The sequence below is a fragment of the Blennius ocellaris genome, assembly GCF_963422515.1.
Source record: "Blennius ocellaris genome assembly, chromosome: 3".
In the NCBI taxonomy this organism is placed as follows: Eukaryota; Metazoa; Chordata; class Actinopteri; order Blenniiformes; family Blenniidae; genus Blennius; species Blennius ocellaris.
Genome location: NC_137652.1, coordinates 4704572 through 4723999, shown reverse-complemented (window position 1 = coordinate 4723999; position 19428 = coordinate 4704572). Strand labels below are relative to the sequence as shown.

The window sequence follows — 19428 nt, the reverse complement described above, 5'->3', positions numbered from 1 at the left end:
ACAATCAGCCAGTCACATTATGGAACGGAGATCCTCTGAAAACTGTTTATGAAGGCGGAATGAAGCCACTGATGTGCTGATGCACCATCCAGCGTCTGAGCGGCGTCGCCCATGTGACCGCTCAGTTTGGAGTCGTGGGCCGAGAAGCATCGGTACAAAGTGAGGAGCAGCTCTGGTGAACCGGCGGGCTGCAGGTCGTACGGCGAGGTGGCGATAACGACACTCGCGTGACTGACAGGATCATTAAAAAAAAAAAACGCGAGCGCCGCGCTACTTATCTGCACACTTGACACCTCATTCAACATCCGGCGCGCATTTTTGTGTGTGCTCGTGCATTTTTTATTTACTTAAGGGATTTCAGATGGTTTCAGCTGCTCGGGATTTATCAGGAGATTCACATCAGTCAAACTCAACGATGCCTCATTGACACACAACTTCCTTTTTATCCAAAATAGCTGACAAGAAACTCACTGCTTCATGGGAGAACGGGGGGGGAATCTGTAGTTTACTTACCTTAGTACGTGAAGCATTTGGGCAGCAACCAGTGCTGCTCAAATGCATACATTTTGTTGTTGTTCTAACTGTACAATGATATCATAACCTCAAGTAAATTAAATGGTACATATGCACTGTGGACAACAAAGTACTACAGTGGGATGATATTGAACACCAAATAATTGATCGTGGAAGAAACATACTTATTCAAAAGCACATAAGTGAACCAATATAAAGATGTATATAACATATACATAGCTTAAGCAGGCTAAATACTACCTGCGCGTCCTGAGCTCTGGATTTTCTGACCCAGTGAGTCCGGGACTCCCTGCTGTGGTGTGTATTTGTCTTTTTTTTCTTGTGTGGCTGCATTCATCTCCAGTTTGACATAGTTCACCCCGATCCGTTCTGATCCCGCCTGGGCCGAGGAAGTAACGCAGTCCAACCCCAACAATGAGAACGACTTTGTTAAAGGTGAAAGCTTTAGGAAGTTAATGGAATAACCTGAGCCTGAATACACATTCTCACTTTGTTCAATGGATTCTCCTTTTTTTAAGCTTGTCTAATAGTCTTAAATACATTTCTGTTCATTCAACAGAGAAATGAGTCACCGGCAACCGCCTGAGTCACAATGACACCCTCAAAGTATGAAATGGCTCTTTAGTACCACGTTCAACTCTTTGGTCCCCTTTAAATAAAGAAGTAAAGACACGCTTGTCATTTTCAGCATTGTGAGCACTTGCTTGTTGCTCTCATGGCTGCCTGAGTCCTGTTCCAAACTGAATATATACCAGCCCTCCTCTACGACACCTGCCATTGCAGTTTTCTAAGTACCTTAAACAAGCTCACTTAAACAAACTATCCCCTCAATAAAAAGTCTTGCAATAATCCAGCTTGGCAGGCTGCAGCTTTCTGCTAACAGCTCAAGTCAGCATATAGGAAAAGTACAATACCGCAGATATTTTCTTCTTTTTTTTTAAAATATATTACATCAATATCCTAATCCCTTTAAGGTCCTCTTGAGAGATTGTCTCCCATTAAAGTGCTGTGAGATGTATTTGACCTCCTTCCAGACACTCCTGGCTCCAACACTGCTCACATCCAGACCTAACTGGGTTTTTTTTTTTTTTTTTTTTACAGGAAGCAACGCCGGCACAAAATCCTGACAGTGGAAAACTTTTTTGGAGCTTCCTCTTGCTCTGTCTGATGGTCATTGATTCCTGGAAACTTGTTACATCCAGTTAGACTTTTTTTTTATCCATTCTTCTTTCCCAGTTGACACGTCTCTCAGTGCACAGCCATTTGTTGCTTGTTTTCTTTTCTTTTCCCCCCCCTTCTGCCTCTTGATCAATGCATTTGTTGGATGGAAGCAGATTCAAATAAAGTACGAGCGGGAGTACACGTGCACAATGCTCTGCCAAAGCTGCATGCATGGGCATCCATCCTAATCAGAGTCATCATGCTGTAAAACACGTTTGCAAATTAGACTGGAAATTCGGCGGAACGAGTGGAGCGTCCACACAGAGAGGCGCAGTGGCTTGTCATACTGACACAGTCCCGTCCATCCTTCCATCACTCCATCTCTCAGTCTGCACACTGGGGTTTTAATTATAGAAGCACAGAGGAGCCTCATTACACACTGAGAGGAAGAGAGAAGGGACTGAGTGAAGCAGAAGCGAGAGAGAGAGAGAGAGAGAGAGAGAGAAAGGGGAGATAGGGATCAAGAAAGAGAGAATCTGATCCCTTTGCAGCTGAAATATTGAATATAATAATTTCAGACACAAGCAGTTGTAGCAGGAATTAATCAAAGCACTGATTCATTAGCCGAGCCTCTTTATCAAAACCGCTGAGTATTAGTGCCTATTTGTATGATAACGCGCGTGTGTGTCCCACATCTGCAGACTTCAAATGACCAGACTTCCAATACAAAGGGGTTCATTGTCGTCTCGCACAAGGTTAGCTGTTTGAGGTTGACCTGGTGGGCCTGCGGTAATTGATAGAAGCATGTCAGAGGAATAACGTGTGCAGCCCATTGTTGCCCATGCAGGTTTACGTGCTCATAAAGACACCTGCGATCCAGTTGAAGGACCTTCAGGAGGATCGGCTGCCAGAGACGCAACGAGTCGTCCGACCTCTCAATGAGTCCCGGGATGTTAGAGCGAGGGCGCGTGTCGTGTGACAAGGGCTGTCAGGTTTGGTCTGACGAGCGGCAAAGAGCACATCTGCTCCTGGTTGGAGATGAACGTCAGTTGCGGCGGCACTCAAAACGTTCAAACACGCATTTTTTTTGAAGCGTGGTCATGAGCTGAAATTCAAACGGAGACGACGACGGCGTTGATGTCAGAATGTGCAAAAGTCAAAACCACAGATTTATCAATGCCTGATGATTTATTAACCATGGAATACTCACGTTACACTCACTGGTGGTGGGACTTGAAAACAAATGTACGAAAGAGTCATTATGCTTTTTGCATTCGATTATCACAAATTGTGGCCATGAGGTGGCTGTGGCTTGGTTGGTAGAGTGGTGATCTCTTGACCCTTCCCCGTCCACGTGTTGAAGTGTCCTTGAGCAAAACTCGGAGCCCCAAACTGCTCCCAGTCACTGCGCTGGTACCAGAGACCTGAACTGCTTCCCTTCAGTTCTTTGTCGCACATTTTGCACACGACTCAATCCAACAGTTCTTTAACTTTCCATCAATCTCGTTTGTTTCGTGGATCAGATTCATTTGTATGCTCGTGTGATTTTCACTCTGGTGTCTGACATCAATCACCGGCGACGTCTGGTGATTTGGTGTGAACAGTCTGTGATAAAGCACGACTTGAATACTTTAATTTTTCAAACAAATTCTACTTTTTCTCTGTGACAATTTAATACAGATTTATATGGACTCAAAGGCTTTTGTTTCAACACAAACACAGGACATAACTGCATCCCCTCAGTTTTAACTGTGACTGCTGGCTTTAAAACAACATGAGAGCCTTACCAGCAATACTTCTTCTTTTCTCTCCCCATCATGTACCACACAGAGAGAGAGAGAGAGAAAAACACACTCTAAATAAAAGTACTTGGTCAAAACAGACGGCTGAAAGAGTGCTACCTTGCTTTCACTAACCTAAAATAAGTCCCTGCTTCTGAGAAACTGTTGAAAACTTTGGCTGACACTGGACAGTGTAAAGGTTGTCGTCTCTTACACGTCTGCCCCTCTTCCTGTTTTATTTTGACGCCGCCTGTCTTTTCCATGTCTCAGTATACTTGTCCTTCCCGCTCACCCTTTTCCTCTGCATTTCTAACTGGTGTTGCTGTGTATCACCTGTGTCTTCCCCTCCCCATGTCTCACGGTTGGATCACCTTCTCGTGGTTTGCTTTCGTCTCCCGCCCTTCCTCACGTATGCTTTTTGATTATTCGGTGATTCGATGTCTGCTCGCCTGGCGGTTTTGTAAGCCCCTATCTTAATTAACTCCTGTCTGAGGGGCCTTCACATTCACTTTTGAGACCGGATCAAACCGCCTGGAAAATGTCAAGCACTTTAACAACCACTGCCGATTTGGGGGGTGTGGGCGGGGGTGATGTCGCCCGAAAAAAACCACACCGACCAGAGAGGGAGTAAAGAAGAAACACGGCTCGTGTTCCCCACATCGGGCCAGACGCCCTACTGCCGTACCGGCCATGAGACTGAATAACGTCTGTTCATGGTCTACGATTTTGTGAAATACATTTAGAAATAAATGCAACTGGTGGTCCAGTGCGACTTGTGTGTGTTTCTTTCCTCTTCGTTTTTTGACTGGTGCGACATATCCGTCAGGCAATGTGACGGCGCCCTGAGTTTTGCGTTCGGGTTCACCGCGGTCCGTGACAGACAGCTTGTAATTTAACGATGCTGAAACGTTACTTCGTATTTGACACGGTAGCATTAACTGCTTGAAACAGTTGACGATTAAGCCTGTAATTTTTTTTTTTTTTGCAACCCCACTCGTCACTAAAATTATATCTGCAGTAATTACGAAAAATAAAGCCGCTACTGCATTCAGATGAGTTGTTAGCATGCGGGGGGGGGGGGGGGGGGGGGGGGGCAAACAAAGCATGCTCTATGATCATATGTGATTTATTTAATAGGTCGTATACAGAGGAGAGGCACTGATGAAGACAAAGCCTTTTAATCAAATTCATTCTTGCAACTGAAACAGATTCCCCCCACAATGTGAAACATGAAGATTTTTTTTTTTTTTAGTACATGTAGCTATGTGATATGTGAAAACAACCACAGATGGTCTCCAAATAAGGGCTGCTGCACAAAAGCCCAGAGTTATTTGGCAACTAAGTGCGAACACACTGCAGCAGCTGAAGCCCATGTGGTGTTTTTCTTTTGTCTTCAAACTCCTTAGAACCAATTTAAATCAGTTTGTTGCACCAAGTGCTGTGTGTGGTTGCCTTAAAGTGAAAAAAAACCCAAAAATAAGTGAGAATGAGGTTGGGATACCTTGCGTGATCAGACCCTGACTAAGGCTGCAAAATACTTGTGATCATTCATCTTTACGTTTCCTTACACCGGAATGAAGTCGCACCAGCAACCCATTTTCAAAACCTGCTTATACCAGGGCTACAATAGTACATTTTATCAGTGCCCATTTAATATCAATGTCATATTACAGTAAAAGCTCAACGTTAAAAACACAGATGGATGTAAATCATACGGTCTGATGTGTTAGGTTTGCAGGGAGGTTGCAGGCAAATGGCAGTACTACCGATGACCTGTGGGGGCAGTACAGCTCACGTGCGACCAGCAAAATTGACATACGACAGAACTTACATCAGAAAAGACACATTCGTATGTGGATACAAGCAAACGTACGTCACCTCATCTCGGCATCACCGTAAATAAATTACCAAGAACATTTGAGAGGACTGTTGATATTTCAGATCATACTACCATAAATTGCAGTGCCCTATACTGGATGTACCACGAGGACCATGTATATGGGGAAGAAGAAGAAGAACCACCACAGCAAGGGGAAATAATGTATTATTATAAAAACAATAACATATATGTCAGGTGTATCCATAAAATGTAAAAAAAAGAGATATTTTTTGTGATCACGACAAATAACGTGATTGAACGTTTGATAACGTACAGGCGTGGTGCTCTCGCCGAGCAGATTGTTTTTGGGACATTGTAGTAAATTATTACTTAAAGCAATTTATGATCCAGCCACCCATTGGTGACAACGCCACACACACACACACACACACACACACACACACACACACACACACACACACACACACACACACACACACACACACACACACACACACACACACACACACACACACACACACACACACACACACACACGCACACACACACACAGGGAGAACCTGGGACTTTCCTGCTGCGAGACAATGACCACTGGACAACTATCGTCTGTTATTAGCGGCACTCTGGACGATGAATCAAAACAAAAAAGGGCGAGTTCACACATCCACGTCTTAGTCTACTTGAATGTAGTGTTCTTATTGAATAGATGAATCAAAGGAACGTAACACTTGATGGTGAGGAAGTATTATTGCACTTTTATTGTTAATGATGATGTGAAGAGCAGCTCTTGAGGCATTGGAGACTGTAAAAGCAAAACAAAAAAGCATTTGTATTGCCGAAAAGTCACCCTAATTACATCAAATGTAAGTTTGAGTCTAAATGATGAATGGACTTCACTTATATAACAACTTTCAACTGTGTGAGCCGTCCCAAAGGGTTTTAGGTGGTAAATCACAGCCACACACCAGTGGAGGCTGCAGCCTCAGGAAGCACCGTCACTCCAACTGGAGCAGTTTGGGGTTCAGGGACACTTCAGCATGTGGACAGGTGGAGATGGGAATCGAACCTGCAACCTTCCGATTGGGAGATGACTGCTCGACCAAACGTGCTCAAGGAATCCTGTCGTGTGTGTATTGTGTGTGTTGGACTATATAGAATTGGTTAACTATTGTTGCATTGACGCTATAATTGTCTTTAACTGGTGACCTGCCCAGAGACTCGTCACACCAAGTTGGAGCTGTAAAGAAGATGGATGGATGCTGCTTCCACTTATAGATTAGCACCAACAAAATGAATATTGTCCACGCAGGAAGGATTCCTCTTAACTGTCGAACAGCACATCTCTGAAATATTTGAACTTTTTTCATTGTGTTGTTAAATAAAGCACATTGGCAGCTGCTTCCAGGCTTTGCCATATTTTCTGGAGGTAATTAATTAAGAGCAGTCATATGAGAGGAAGGGGGGGAGGAAAAAAAGAAAGAAGATTTAGTCACTGTTCAGTGCGTACACCTGCGCTTTCTGTCAGAGGACGGCGGGTGGCTTCACAGCATCCAATTTGGCACTGGGTTTGTTTTGTGGGGGTCACCAGCCAAAAAGAGTGTGAGAGTCACTGCTCCACACGCCCGTCTGGAGAGTCTTCTGGGACTCACTCCCCGGCCGACTGTCTGCAGGCAGGCAGATTGTGGCACGGATCATTACGATGCCACATTGGTGAGAAAGATTCCAGGGTATGCCTTGAAGCCCACCAAGGCATGATGCAGCAAAATGCAGAACCCCCCCCCCCCCCCCCCCCGAGTGCCTGATGAGAGCCGCGACGCCAGAAACAACCTGATGCTGGGGGGGGGGGGGGGGGGGGGTGCTCTGATTTCAAGCTTTAAAGGAGGGCTGGCAGGCGTCTCGGTCTGTGACACGTAGATGTTCACACATAAGTGAGCATGTGAGTATACATGAACACATGAATCTCACCACACACACACACACACACAGAATTACACACACTCACTCTCTGGGGACACAAAGATACCTCCAATTAGACGCACCACAGAGCGCACACGCACACACACGCACACGCACACACACACACACGCGCGCGCACACGTGGAGCAGGGTCTCGTTTGAGAGTCAGCGATGTGGAAAGGAAACATCTGGAAGGGAGGGAATGCGATTAGAGAGAGAAGCAAATGACACAGATACTCGTCTGCATACAAAAGTAACACAAATTGCCTCTGCACGCACACACACACGCACGCACGCACACACACACACACACGCACACACACACACACGCACGCACGCACGCACACACGCGCACACACACACACACACGAAATTATTTTACATTGTTGAAAAAACCAACTTCAAACTGAGGATTGTTAAAAGCTTTTTAAGGAGACAAAAACTCATCTGCTCCTCGCTGCAGGAAAAGTCTCCATTTTTCCCTTTTCTTCTTCCATATCTACTCCCCCAAATGTTGCCCTGACTTTGTGACTGTGCGAGTGTGTGAGCATGTGTGTGTGTGTGCGTGTGTGAGTGTGCGGGTTATCCTGAGGACAGCAGAATCTCTGAGTCACCTCTCGACGAACACCGCTGTCATCATGTCTCACGGCTGCGACGCGACAAACCCCACTTGATAGAGCAAGGGGGGCAAACGGGGACAAAAGGGGACAAACGGGGACAAACGGGGACAAACGGGGGCAGAAATGAAGCGATGGAAACCGGCAGACGCCGGGGGAGACTCCAACAGGAGACGTAATCAAACTCAGACAGACCCTCCTCCAATCACCCAGGCTGAGGTAATCAAACTCAGACGCCCACATCCCCTCTCTGGCACACACACACACACACACACACGAATGATTAAGGTTATGAAAGAATATAAAGGTTATTTCACACTGCATTTACGTGCTGGGAGCTCATTCTTCCCCTCCACTTTCTTCCCCTCTCTGCTACTTTTTGCGGCGCGGCCTTGTCTCGTCGCTCGTCTTTTGTGATTGCTCTTCTGTACTCGTACTCTTTTCAGTCACATCACAGCGCAACGGCGCTTAAAAACACCGCCGCCTACCATGCCCGCTTTTTATTCAGCTGAGTTGCTTTTATAACGCAAGTCATTACTGTGCAGAACTACAGGCGCTTCAAAGGAAACTTCTTCAAACTTCCTTGTATTAAAGGGATCTTATTTCTGGAAACTTTGTAACCCAGGAACTCACATTAGCTCCTGCCACTTGAGTAATTATGGAGGTACAGTATGTAGGGCATTCGTGTGTTTACTCGATTTGAAACACATGAAAAAATGTTATGAACCAAACAGTTTTTCAGGCAAGGTCAAAGCCTGACTGGACTTTAAATGCGTGTTTAATTCCTGGTGGATCCAGTATTTTAATATGAAATAGAGGCTTTTTTTTAAGGGGGGAAACAAACAGGAAAGACAGGACTACTGATGAAATTGATACTGGATACATTGCAAGAGTAGGAACCATTTGTGGACTTTGCTTTTGTCCACAAGAAAGCGTTTCTCAAGGTGGATAAAGCGGCGTAAAGATTGAATGGATGGACGTTGTGGTCACAACATAGTCTTAAGAAATCCATTTCTTTGTCATTTTTACAATTTGCACGGTGGTTTGGAGCTTCTTGTGGGCCGGTCCTGGCCCCCCGGGCCTCACGCTGCCAACTCCTGCTTTACGTCCTTGGGTTTGACCAAACGCAGACTTTCTAACTTACAAGCGATCGCCTCCGTTCCAAATCATTCTGCTGAAGTGGACAGTCTCAGCCTGACTCGGAGGATTCACGAGGCAGACGGAGTCTGATAGCGCGATGGTATCAATTGCATTTAGAGACTAAAAGTCAAGACGGCTCGGTTTCGGATTGCAAAAAAAAAAAAAAAGGAAATGTCGGGCAAGTCTCCCGACTTCGTGGAGAAGCGCTGAATGATTTCAGTCCTCTTTAAAGTGAAGCACTCCATATGTATGTGATGTTCTTCGCTATTTTTCGCAGCTCAGCAATTACTAACAAGAGTGACATTAGCGGCTTCTCTATGGAGGCGATAAAGGCAGCTGATCAACTATTGAGCCCAAAGCTGAGAAAACATATAAAGAAACCACAGCAATTATAGCAGCATGTACTGTATAGATCTGCTAGCATCTTCTCCCCCCGTTGTTCTCCTTTGTTATCCCGCACATTTCTTCTCTGCAGCCCATCCTCTCCTCTTCTCTCCACACTTCTGATGATATATATATATGAAATCCATACATGTGGGATTCAAACTACTTCATCTCGAGGCGTCTGAGGTCCTGAGCCATTTCATCTTGTTGCTTTTTCCTCTAAAGAGCTCGTGTTTGATGATGTCCAGGTACGGCGAGTGTTTGCATGCCGGCGTGTTTTTTTTTAAAAGCGCGCGTCTCCCCACAGCGAGGAGCTCACTTTGGGGAGACGTTGCTGCTCTAATGGTCTGATGTGCAAATCTACAAAGACCCTCACTGCTGCGAAATGAACGGCGGCAGCACACAGACTCAAGCACATGCTCTTCTGGGCAGCAGGGAGGCTGGCTGCTGCTTTGATTGACAGGCCCGAGGTGGGTGTGTGTGTGTGTGTGTGTGTATGTGTGTGTGTGTGTGTGTGTGTGTGTGTGTGTGTGTGTGTGTGTGTGTGTGTGTGTGTGTGTGTGTGAGAGAGAGAGAGACAGAGAGAGAGAGAGATGATTGCAGGTATGCATGGAGCTCAATTAATTGGAGAGCGGCTCCTCGTCTCTTGTCACAAACAGAAATACCTGGAGGCCATTAGGACTCTTATTCCGTCTCGTGCGGCTCAACCAAACACGCGTACTGTAACTCAAACTACAGCCTGCACCTGGAGTCTGACCCTCCCCACCTGATGCGACTTGCTCTGTGGACTGTGGACTTGGACTGCGGTGCGCAATTCGAGTTTCCCCGTCTGAAACTCAACCTCTGTCAATCAGGCCGAGTCCCGTCCGCGGTGATGACTGAGTGAAAGTGTCGTTTGCGATGCCGTAGGTTGTCGCTGGTGATAAAAAAAAAAAAAAGAAGCTCCAGGAGCTGTTTATTTTAGAGGCAGGCTGTACTTCCAGTGATTACAGTGTGTGACCTCTCACTGAAGCCGTCGAGCCGCTATCAATTGTGGCCGTGGCGGCGCCGGCACAGACGACAGTTAGTGCTTTTTATTTTCTGCAGTCTTGGCCACACTTACAGAATAGTCGTCAGGGACATGCAGATAATGGATCTGTCAAATAGGCAGGTCAAACACCCGGCTAACACTTTTTCCTCCATTCTTTTGGCCTTCATGAATTATCCAAAAGGCTTCACCTATCAATCACGACACAGCATGGAAGCGACAAAACACTCGTCAAAATGTCCCCCATGTGTGAGAGTGCGGGAAACACACGAGGAGAAACCGCCAACATCCTTGGCTCTAACTTTTTAAATAAGTCGGTTCCATCGCTGGATGGATGTATGGTTGGATGAACGGACAGTAGCATTTTAATTAGGAGTGCACCGATACCGATACCAGTATCAGGTGCGATACTGGATGGAGTACTCATATCTGTACTCGGAAAAAGATCCCTGATGCAAATATTACATTAAAGCAAAGACTGATTACACTGAACACTTGTTAACAGTGAGCTGGAGGCTGTGGCGGCACAAGGCTAGCTCGGTGTACAGGACGCGTAGCGCAGCGCGTCAACAGACGGAGGCGTTCACATCACTTATCGTTTAGCTGGGGAGTAAGTATTAGGCCTTATGGTGTTAAATAAGTACTCGTATCAGTACTCAGTATCAACAAGTAGTAGTATAAGAGGAGCATTGGTAATCCCTAATGTCAGTGTTATTGTATTAAAAGTGGTGGTCAAACCATTTATTCAAAATACACCTTCAATTCCATTATTATGTCCATTTCATAATATCAACCACTTGTGATGTATTATTGTTAGAATCTGGGTATCGTTGCTCCTGAAGTTATTTGTACAGGTAAAGTGTATTGAAAGGTGCATTTCAATGTTTGTTCATTGCTCTTAAAGTCATGGTGAAGTAAAAAAAAAAAACGAGTCCAAATAACTAAAAACTGATACAAAAATCTGCACAGAGAAGAAATAAAAACTGCACAAACGATGGAGTAGCGCTAAAGTCTGTTCAGTCCGAATAAGAGAAAGTCCCTAGGAAATGTGTTTTGGATGTCTAACAAAGAAAGGAAAGTGGCAAACGTGATATCAGTTGTTGCACGCCGCTGAAAAATGTAAAAATCTCCATATTTTATCACTTGTTCTCTGACATCCAGAGGAAATAGCAATGTGAAACTGAGGTGTTATGGGAGAAGAAAGGGAATCTGAATATTTGTTCACACAAAAGCCAAAAGGAGGAATGAAAATATTTTTGGGAGGATCTGTTAAGTTATGAAAAATAGTTATTTGAGACATAGAAAGCTCAAAACCAAGGATAGGCTCGATCCAAATTTTAAAAAAAGAACCTTTGAAATGGTAACAAGTGCTTTGTTTTGGAAACAGATAGATGGAAAAAAAACATGAAGACTTTAACCTAAAAGTAAAGTTCTTCCACTTTTGTGATTGAGAATAAAAATGACCTTCTCAGCTATTAGTTACCCTCTCCCTCAGTTTAACATCTTATTATTGTGCATATAGCTGCAGTATGGACACAGTAGTTCAGTTGTAGTTGATCCATTCAGGCCTTGTTGACAACATTTCATGTGAAAACACATTGTCTTGTTTTTTTTTTTTTGTTTGTTTTTTGCATTTTGAGTCGGAGCGCTTTCAATGACTTTGCGTACTGTCGTCATGTAAACAGACCCCAAAATGCAAAAGAGGGTTTTTTTCTTTTCTTTTTCATTTTCACAAAATGCTGTAGTGTAAACGGGGCCTCGGTTCAGACACTGAATTGGAAGAAGATGCTCTGCATTCTGGGAAAATGAAGAAAAAAAAATGGATTGATCAAACTGTAGCACCAGAACAGCTGAAATAAACCACAAGCATGTAAGTCGCTAATGCGTCGTCGCACTGATCAGGATGAATGAGTTAGTGCTTGTTCAGTAAACGACCATTTACATTGTAATGAGGAATAAGCTCACAGCAAGAAAAAAAAAAAGACAAATCTGCATTTCTAGCCACGAGTTCAATCACATTAATCAATTATTTAACTCATCCTACAGCAAGGTTGCTCACATTACTCACAAAACGGCGACACGTTCAGCATTCACTTTTCAGTTTATTCTTTCATCGAGTGTAATCAGCCGTCTTTTTAACAATAATGATTAAAAGTTCATATTTAGTCCTCATAATCGCAGCACAATCTCCCACAGCTTTTGAAGCAGGGCAGTCTGGCTCATGTTAATTCAAATTTAAACACAGTAGCACCAACCATTTGAACTCGCGCTCGCGGTTTACCGCTGAAACATCTTGCGCCTCCACCCGTGACTCACTTCATTATTTCTTTTTTTCGTGTCTGTCTATACCACTCCTCTTTTCTCCCTCTGGTTCTTGTCTGTTGAGCACAATGCTCGAATCAAAGTGAGAAAGGGGGAGAATAGAAAATAGGTACCTCATTTATTCCGGAGAATTTGTGAAAAGAAAGACAACATTTTTAGAAATTTTGACTGACAGCTGTGAACTTTTGCCTTCAGATCCTGTGCAGGCGGCTTAATGGGATGGAAGAGGGGGAGGCGAGGGGGAGACGGGAAGTGTGGGGAGAAGACAGGACAGGAAATGTGAGGGGGAGTAAAAAGGAAAAAAAACCCTAAAAGAGGCGGTACGGGTGAACAAAAAAAATTGCAATTTGCATGGATTCACCCACGTGTTTCCCCGTGTCGGCGAACTGTTCATCACCGCACGTCATTTTGACTTTAATGGCATTTTCCCAAAACGGACTGTTTCTTTCAGGCTCCTGTGAGGCCACCTCCCCGGATCTCTGTCGTCACGCCACCTGCTTCTTTAGCAATCCAAACTGGCAACATTATAATCTTTAACTTCTGAAAACAAAATCTGGAGATTTTGATCGTTCTACTGTTTAAAGGCCCGAATGGGTCAAATTCAGGCCGTCTTATTTCGATGGACGGTGATTTTCTCCCGTTAAGCTCCAGTTCCCACCGGCTGGGTTGCAGAAGCGGAGCAACTGTTGACTTGTTGGCTCAAGCCTTCTGACCTGTTGCCACCGGGTATGATGTGAGGTGAACCCGTGGAAACTTCCCAGCTTGATTTGCTCTTTGCAGCTTGCGTCAAAAATCCATTTGCCGTGTTTTGAGCAGCAGGTTTTTTTTTGGAAACAAACCAAAGCCAAAGATGAGCTGTGGATCACTGCAAGTACCACATTCATGCGGATTCCCCCAAATTGAAATCACACAATCGGATCAACACAAGCTTAACCTTGATATGTGGTTTATGCATCACCACACTGAGGTTCTATGTGTCTCATGCCGGCAGCCAGAAGAAAAGCACAATGATGGTCAAAACAATTGCATAGAAAAAGCACAACTGGTGTGTGATTCTGACCTGCTGTTAGTTAAGGTGATGGATGCATCTATTGCACGAGGAATTCCTTTCCTATTTCCCCAAAGCAGCCAACCAGCAGGCTCTTTGAAAAACAAAGACACCTGACAAACACCACAAAGCAGGGGGAAAGAAAATGCTTTTTTCCTTGTTTCAATATTTGTTCTCTAATGTCCCTCTCTCTTTCACAGCCTGCCCTTTTCTTACCTTATTTTTCCTCTTCGACTTGAATCATTATTCTTATTTCTTTTCGCCATTTTCAGCGACAAACAACTAAATCAAACATGCTTGTATATAGCGGGGGGGGGGGGGACATTTACCCGGGAAAATGTTTATTGCGGGAAACACACACTTGTGAGCCGAAACAAACACAAACGCAGGCGGACGCAGATGTTTACGGCCAGCGACTGATCAGTGAAGCCTAACTATACCCTTACCATTCCTAAAATCACCCTGGGGAGCTCTTCATACTGACAGCTGTAACAAGGTACTCTGCCAATATTTATGTGATTGTGTACGTGTGTGTGTGTGTGTGTGCGCGCGTGTCCACGTGTGTGCATTTGTGACAAAGGATGCCAAAGGATACAACCCTGTAAAGGGAATCTAATTAAAACTCTCTGCAGCCACAAGGGACGGGCTGTTCCCTCCCTGCCTCTTACTCTCGTTTAACCACAGCGAACACTTCAGCTGAAGGACTGTTAGACAGTAGAGTCAATCCGCTGGCCTCGGAGGAGAGGAGATAGAGAGAGAGCAGCATACAGCAATAAAGTGATTTGGAGACAAAGGCCATGACAGGGGCAGAAACACAGGAGGCGGAAAAATGGATCAGTCTTTGCACATCCAGTGAGTGAAGCCCCCCCCCCCCCCTGAATGAACAAAGGACTACTTGTCATTCACACGAGTGTGCAGCGCACCACCTTCAACAGCAGCTCGGTAATTACTGATTTACTTATTTTTTAAAGGATTGCCGTGCCCCACAGTTATAAGTAAAATTGCAGGATAAACTTGCTCACTGCACGACTTGACAAACAAGAAGTGAAGGTTGTCTCTGCCAACCTCTGCAAGACTTGTCTTTTTTTTTTTTTGGGGGGGGGGGGGGGACACACAAACCTCACAACAGCAAGAGTGTAAATGATGTGGCAACTCTTAACCAGCGGCGCTCCCGCAGAGTGGATCCGTCTGAAAATCCCAAAACAAGCTCTCGTCATTAATTCCCGGATCTGGGAACGGTTCAAGGACACGGTTTCACATGTTCCCCTCTGTTGAAGTGATGTGTTTGGCAAATTAGAATCCATGCTGAGACAAAACACCTCCGCGCCCAGACGTAGGTCTGTTGGCCTCACAGCGAGAGGGACCAGGGGGGCTCGGTTCTGTAATCAACCACGAAAAGATGGATGACTGACACGCACAAATCAAATTGCCTTCATCAATGTTTAACACTCAATTCCTACACTCTATCACTTCTGAAAGCTATACTACAACTACAACACGACACGGCCACACGTCAAACATTTAAAAATGTGATTTTTACATGGAAAAAAATTGAGGAATTGCATGGCCTGTGGACCATCTTGTGTAATTGACGACCGGAGATTAAATTCTCACGTGGCCGCGATCCGATCCGGCCTGGATCACGTGACCAAGCTGACGTTGGGTTCTCGCATTCATTTCAGAGAATTCAGTTCAGAAATGACACGTCCGTCTTCAACACGCGACGTCATAAATGTTTCAGGGGGGGCGGGAGTGATCGACAGGGTGCATGCTGCAGACCAGTGTTTTTCAACCTCTTTTGAGCCAAGGAACAATTTTTTCTTTGGAAACATCTGGAGGCACACCACCACCACCCCAAAATGTTAAAATGTGAAACTCTCTGGCCTCTATTAACAATATAAAGTCGTTCTCATCAAAGTTCTATCAACAGGAATCAAATAAATACAGAAAAAAAGTATTTCCCAAATTCTTTTTTTTAATAGTGCCTCCCTCAGTGTGAAACCTGGACCTGATGGATGAAGAGCTGAGATCCTGGTTCACATTCTTCCTTTTCAAAAACTTCTCCATCACTGTCACTGACACAGTACTTTGATACAAGATGGTAGCAGGAGGTGGAGATTAACCACACTGACGTCTGTCACTTTACATTTCACCAGCAAAGTTCTGTGCTGCCATCTAGTGGTGAAGAGTATTTATACATGATTTCTCTGCAACACACTGTCGGCTGTGAGAGCAAATGTTTTTTTAGAAAAAAATTTGAAATTGGATAAGTAAACCCTGGATAAAAAAAACCCTGCCGCCTCGCTTGTTTCAGAACGCACAGGGAAATGAGGGGAACTCCCCACATAAAGAACTCACACTCACAAAAAAACCAAAAGAACAAAATACTCCAGGTGCACAAAGAGAACATGCAAACTCCACGCAGAAATGCCATCGACCAGACACATGTTTGTGTGTGCTTCTTTTACCGTAGAAGAAGCACAACTCGTAACAACTTAACGGTCGGCCTTAACTCCGAGTGCAAGAAATAATCAATCCACATGCATGATGGTTGAGTCCGTCGGAGGAATCTCAATTTATTTATTATTCATCACATCAATAATTCACACGGATCTGTTTAATGATTCGGAGTCAGGACCTCCAGTATTTCAGTTCGCTAAAAAATAAATAACATGTGTGCTCAAGTGAGTTGTTTTGGGTTGGTTTTTTTTGGTTTTTTTCCTCTCCGTGTTTCAGAAGTGTCTTCAATCCGCAGATTTCACTCCCCGCTGCTTTTTCAGGTATCTACCTCACAAGATGTCAACAGTAATTAGGCTGCAAGTCAAACCTGTCTGCGAGGACGACCTCAGAGATTCGCAGATTCAATTTGAATCGTGCGATTTAAGAAAAAAACCCCAACTTATTTTTTTTGTAAACTAGATTCATATCTGTTAAAACATTGATCCCTCAACCCCCAGAGAAGCTAATCAAGCTCCCGGAGAGCCTAAAGAGGTGGTGGGAAAGGAGGAGAAATAACTTTAAATGAAGATCAAGTAGATATTGATATTGAGTGGAAGCCGGCCCTTCTTTGTGAGGCTGAAATGTGCCGTGTGGCCAAACCTAGCGTCACGCCGAGCAGCTCAAAATCAACAAGAACAAACAAAAAAACAAAAAAACCGCTCTGCGTTACCTGAGACACTCAGGTAGACGGCGGGACTCGTCACGTTCTCCCCCGTCATCTCGTTCACCGCCTCCACCTGGTAACGTCCCGCGTCCGTCGCCGTGGTCGCCAGGACGACCAGCTGATTGTCCAAGGTGATTGCTCTGCGGGGGCGACAAAAGACAAGGAGACACTGAGACGACGAGGGGTTGAGGGGCGAACGCATGGTCGGCATCCAAAAGAGGCGCATGGCTCTTGTTGACTTCTCCGGCGCTCAGATAACAACACGACTCAAGCTAAGACTCTGTCAAGAGAACTGTATTTGGTACAAGGATCACTTGGAATTCATAAGGGGGGAGGAGGAGGAGGAGGGGGGGGGTATTGAATACAATTCAGAATAAAGGAAAGAGGATTCGGGAGAGCTTAAACAAATCTCTCCTCCTGTCTCAGATTGATATGTGGCTCATTTCTGCTGCAACCGCCATTCCTTTTTCGGGCCATTCTCATTGTTTGTGTATTTCCTCCTGCACTTCCTTCTTTACACTGATCCATGCTTGTTTCCCAGCAGCAGCAATCAATAAGGAACAAACATGCGGTGCGCCGTCACAGAAAACTCTGCGGATCTCGAACTGCTCCGACTCGAGAGCACAGGGATGAGAGACGCTCAACTTACAAGCAGAAACACACAGACTTTAACACTGTGTTGCTTTCCAGGGAAGCTTAGTGGGAGGGGCCCGGATTTGGAGCGAGGAGGAAGTGATGGACGGCGCCATATATAGGGTGGGGAAAAAATAAATAGTAGAATTAATATTATTTCAGATGTTGCTCACGTGTGTGATTCGTGCTCGTGTGACGATGTTTTCAGTTTGTGTTTTCAGCAACCGGAGGAAACTCACCCCTCCCTCAATATTCTAACCAGAGATCCAGCGCTGAAATAAAATCAATGAGACCAAAGGGAGAATAAGTGTATTAAAGTGAGATGACTCCCTGTTATTCTTTTAGACATGCTCTGGCTCTGTGGCCCACACCACACACACACACACACACTTTCTTTGCCTGCATAAATCAGAAATCACAGTAGATATAGACGAAGCCTGGAACCTGAGCTTTAAATACAAGTGTGAGAGTGAAAACACATGATAATGAGAAAACGTTGACACGTCTTCTTCTGCTCTGGTATTTCCTGCTTTCGCCGCGCGGATTGGTTTTAGTGGCAACCAGCACCGCAAATGACACAAAACCAATAAAAACAAAAAGGCTGAGAGAAACTGAGGTCATATCCAAAAGATCTTTTTTTTTTTTTTTTTTTATGTCTGTCGACGCTGTAAAGCAGAGATTTATTAAATATCCTCAAGTTTAGATTGGTGTCTTGACCACACGGTCCCTATGATGGGACACTTTAAATTAAAGTTTCCATCAACTCAGCTTTTCTAATTCAATTTCATAAATTGCATCACAGTGAGATCTTTGCTCAGCAGTAAGTTGCAGACGGGCTGAGCAGCTGTCGCCACAGCGTTTGACAAGAGAGTCCAGTGGTGTCGGATGAAGGACACCTTTGCTTGCAGCCTTCAAATGAAAAAAAAAAAAAAAAAAAACCAAAGCCAGAGATATCAGCAGGTGGTAAAACATGAGCAGTTGGCCTCGGATCTTGAGAGTTGTCGCTTTGCTTATCGTCACATGGCCCTCAGCCGCACTGCTTTGTCTGCCACACAGTCCCTCCACTCCAGCGCCACTCACCACTGGAACTGCTCCTGCTTGAAACACACTTTCAAATATAAACAACCACCAGGACAACAGTTTCTTTACCCAGCTTGAATATAGGAACAGTGACTCAAAACATTCCAAACAGTCTGTGTGGAAGGCTGCATGTCAGTGTGCCGCGAGCGAATGAGCTGATTTAAAGGATTTACAATGTGACCGAGGTCGTTGGTCATCGTATAAAACCTCTAACTTGTTAATCATGAATGTTGTGACACGAAGGTTTTGGTGTGTGTGCCGGCGAGGTTTCCTATTGATTCAGGAGACGCTGGCTGGATCGGTGGTGGATTGAGACAGTCGTGCAAAAAAGCTTTAAATAGAGAGGAGAGGAGAGGAGAGAGGGATGGAGAGAGGAGAGGAGAGGAGAGGAGAGGAGAGAGAGGAGAGAGAGAGGAGAGGAGAGGAGAGGAAGGAAAGGGAGGAGAGGAGAGAGAGGAAGAGGGATGGAGAGGAGAGGATGGAGAGGAGAGGAAGGAAAGGAGAGGAGAGGAGAGGAGGAAGGAGAGGGGAGGGAGAGGAGAGGAGAGAGGGATGGAGAGGAGAGGAAAGGAGAGGGAGAGGAGAGGGAGAGAGAAGGAAAGGAGAGGAGAGAGGGATGGAGAGGAGAGGAGAGAAGAGAAGAGAGAGGAGAGAGAGGAGAGAAGAGAAGAGAAGAGAAGAGAAGAGAAGAGAAGAGAAGAGAAGAGAAGAGAAGAGAGAGAAGAGAGAGAGAAGAGAGAGA

The 19428-nt window shown here is 44.9% G+C and overlaps 1 protein-coding gene across 4 annotated transcripts in view; it reads right to left on the bottom strand.

Moving 5' to 3' along the window:
* Positions 1-19428, bottom strand: part of LOC308128664 (protein sidekick-1-like) — a gene marked incomplete at its 5' end in the record, with an annotated part of 285540 nt that overhangs the window by 122064 nt on the left and 144048 nt on the right. For all 4 annotated transcript variants that reach the window (XM_080494304.1, XM_080494305.1, XM_080494306.1 and 1 more), the window contains one exon: positions 16980-17113. In XM_080494304.1, coding sequence (XP_080350430.1) covers positions 16980-17113 — 134 coding nt within the window. The remainder of the gene's footprint in view (positions 1-16979; positions 17114-19428) is intronic.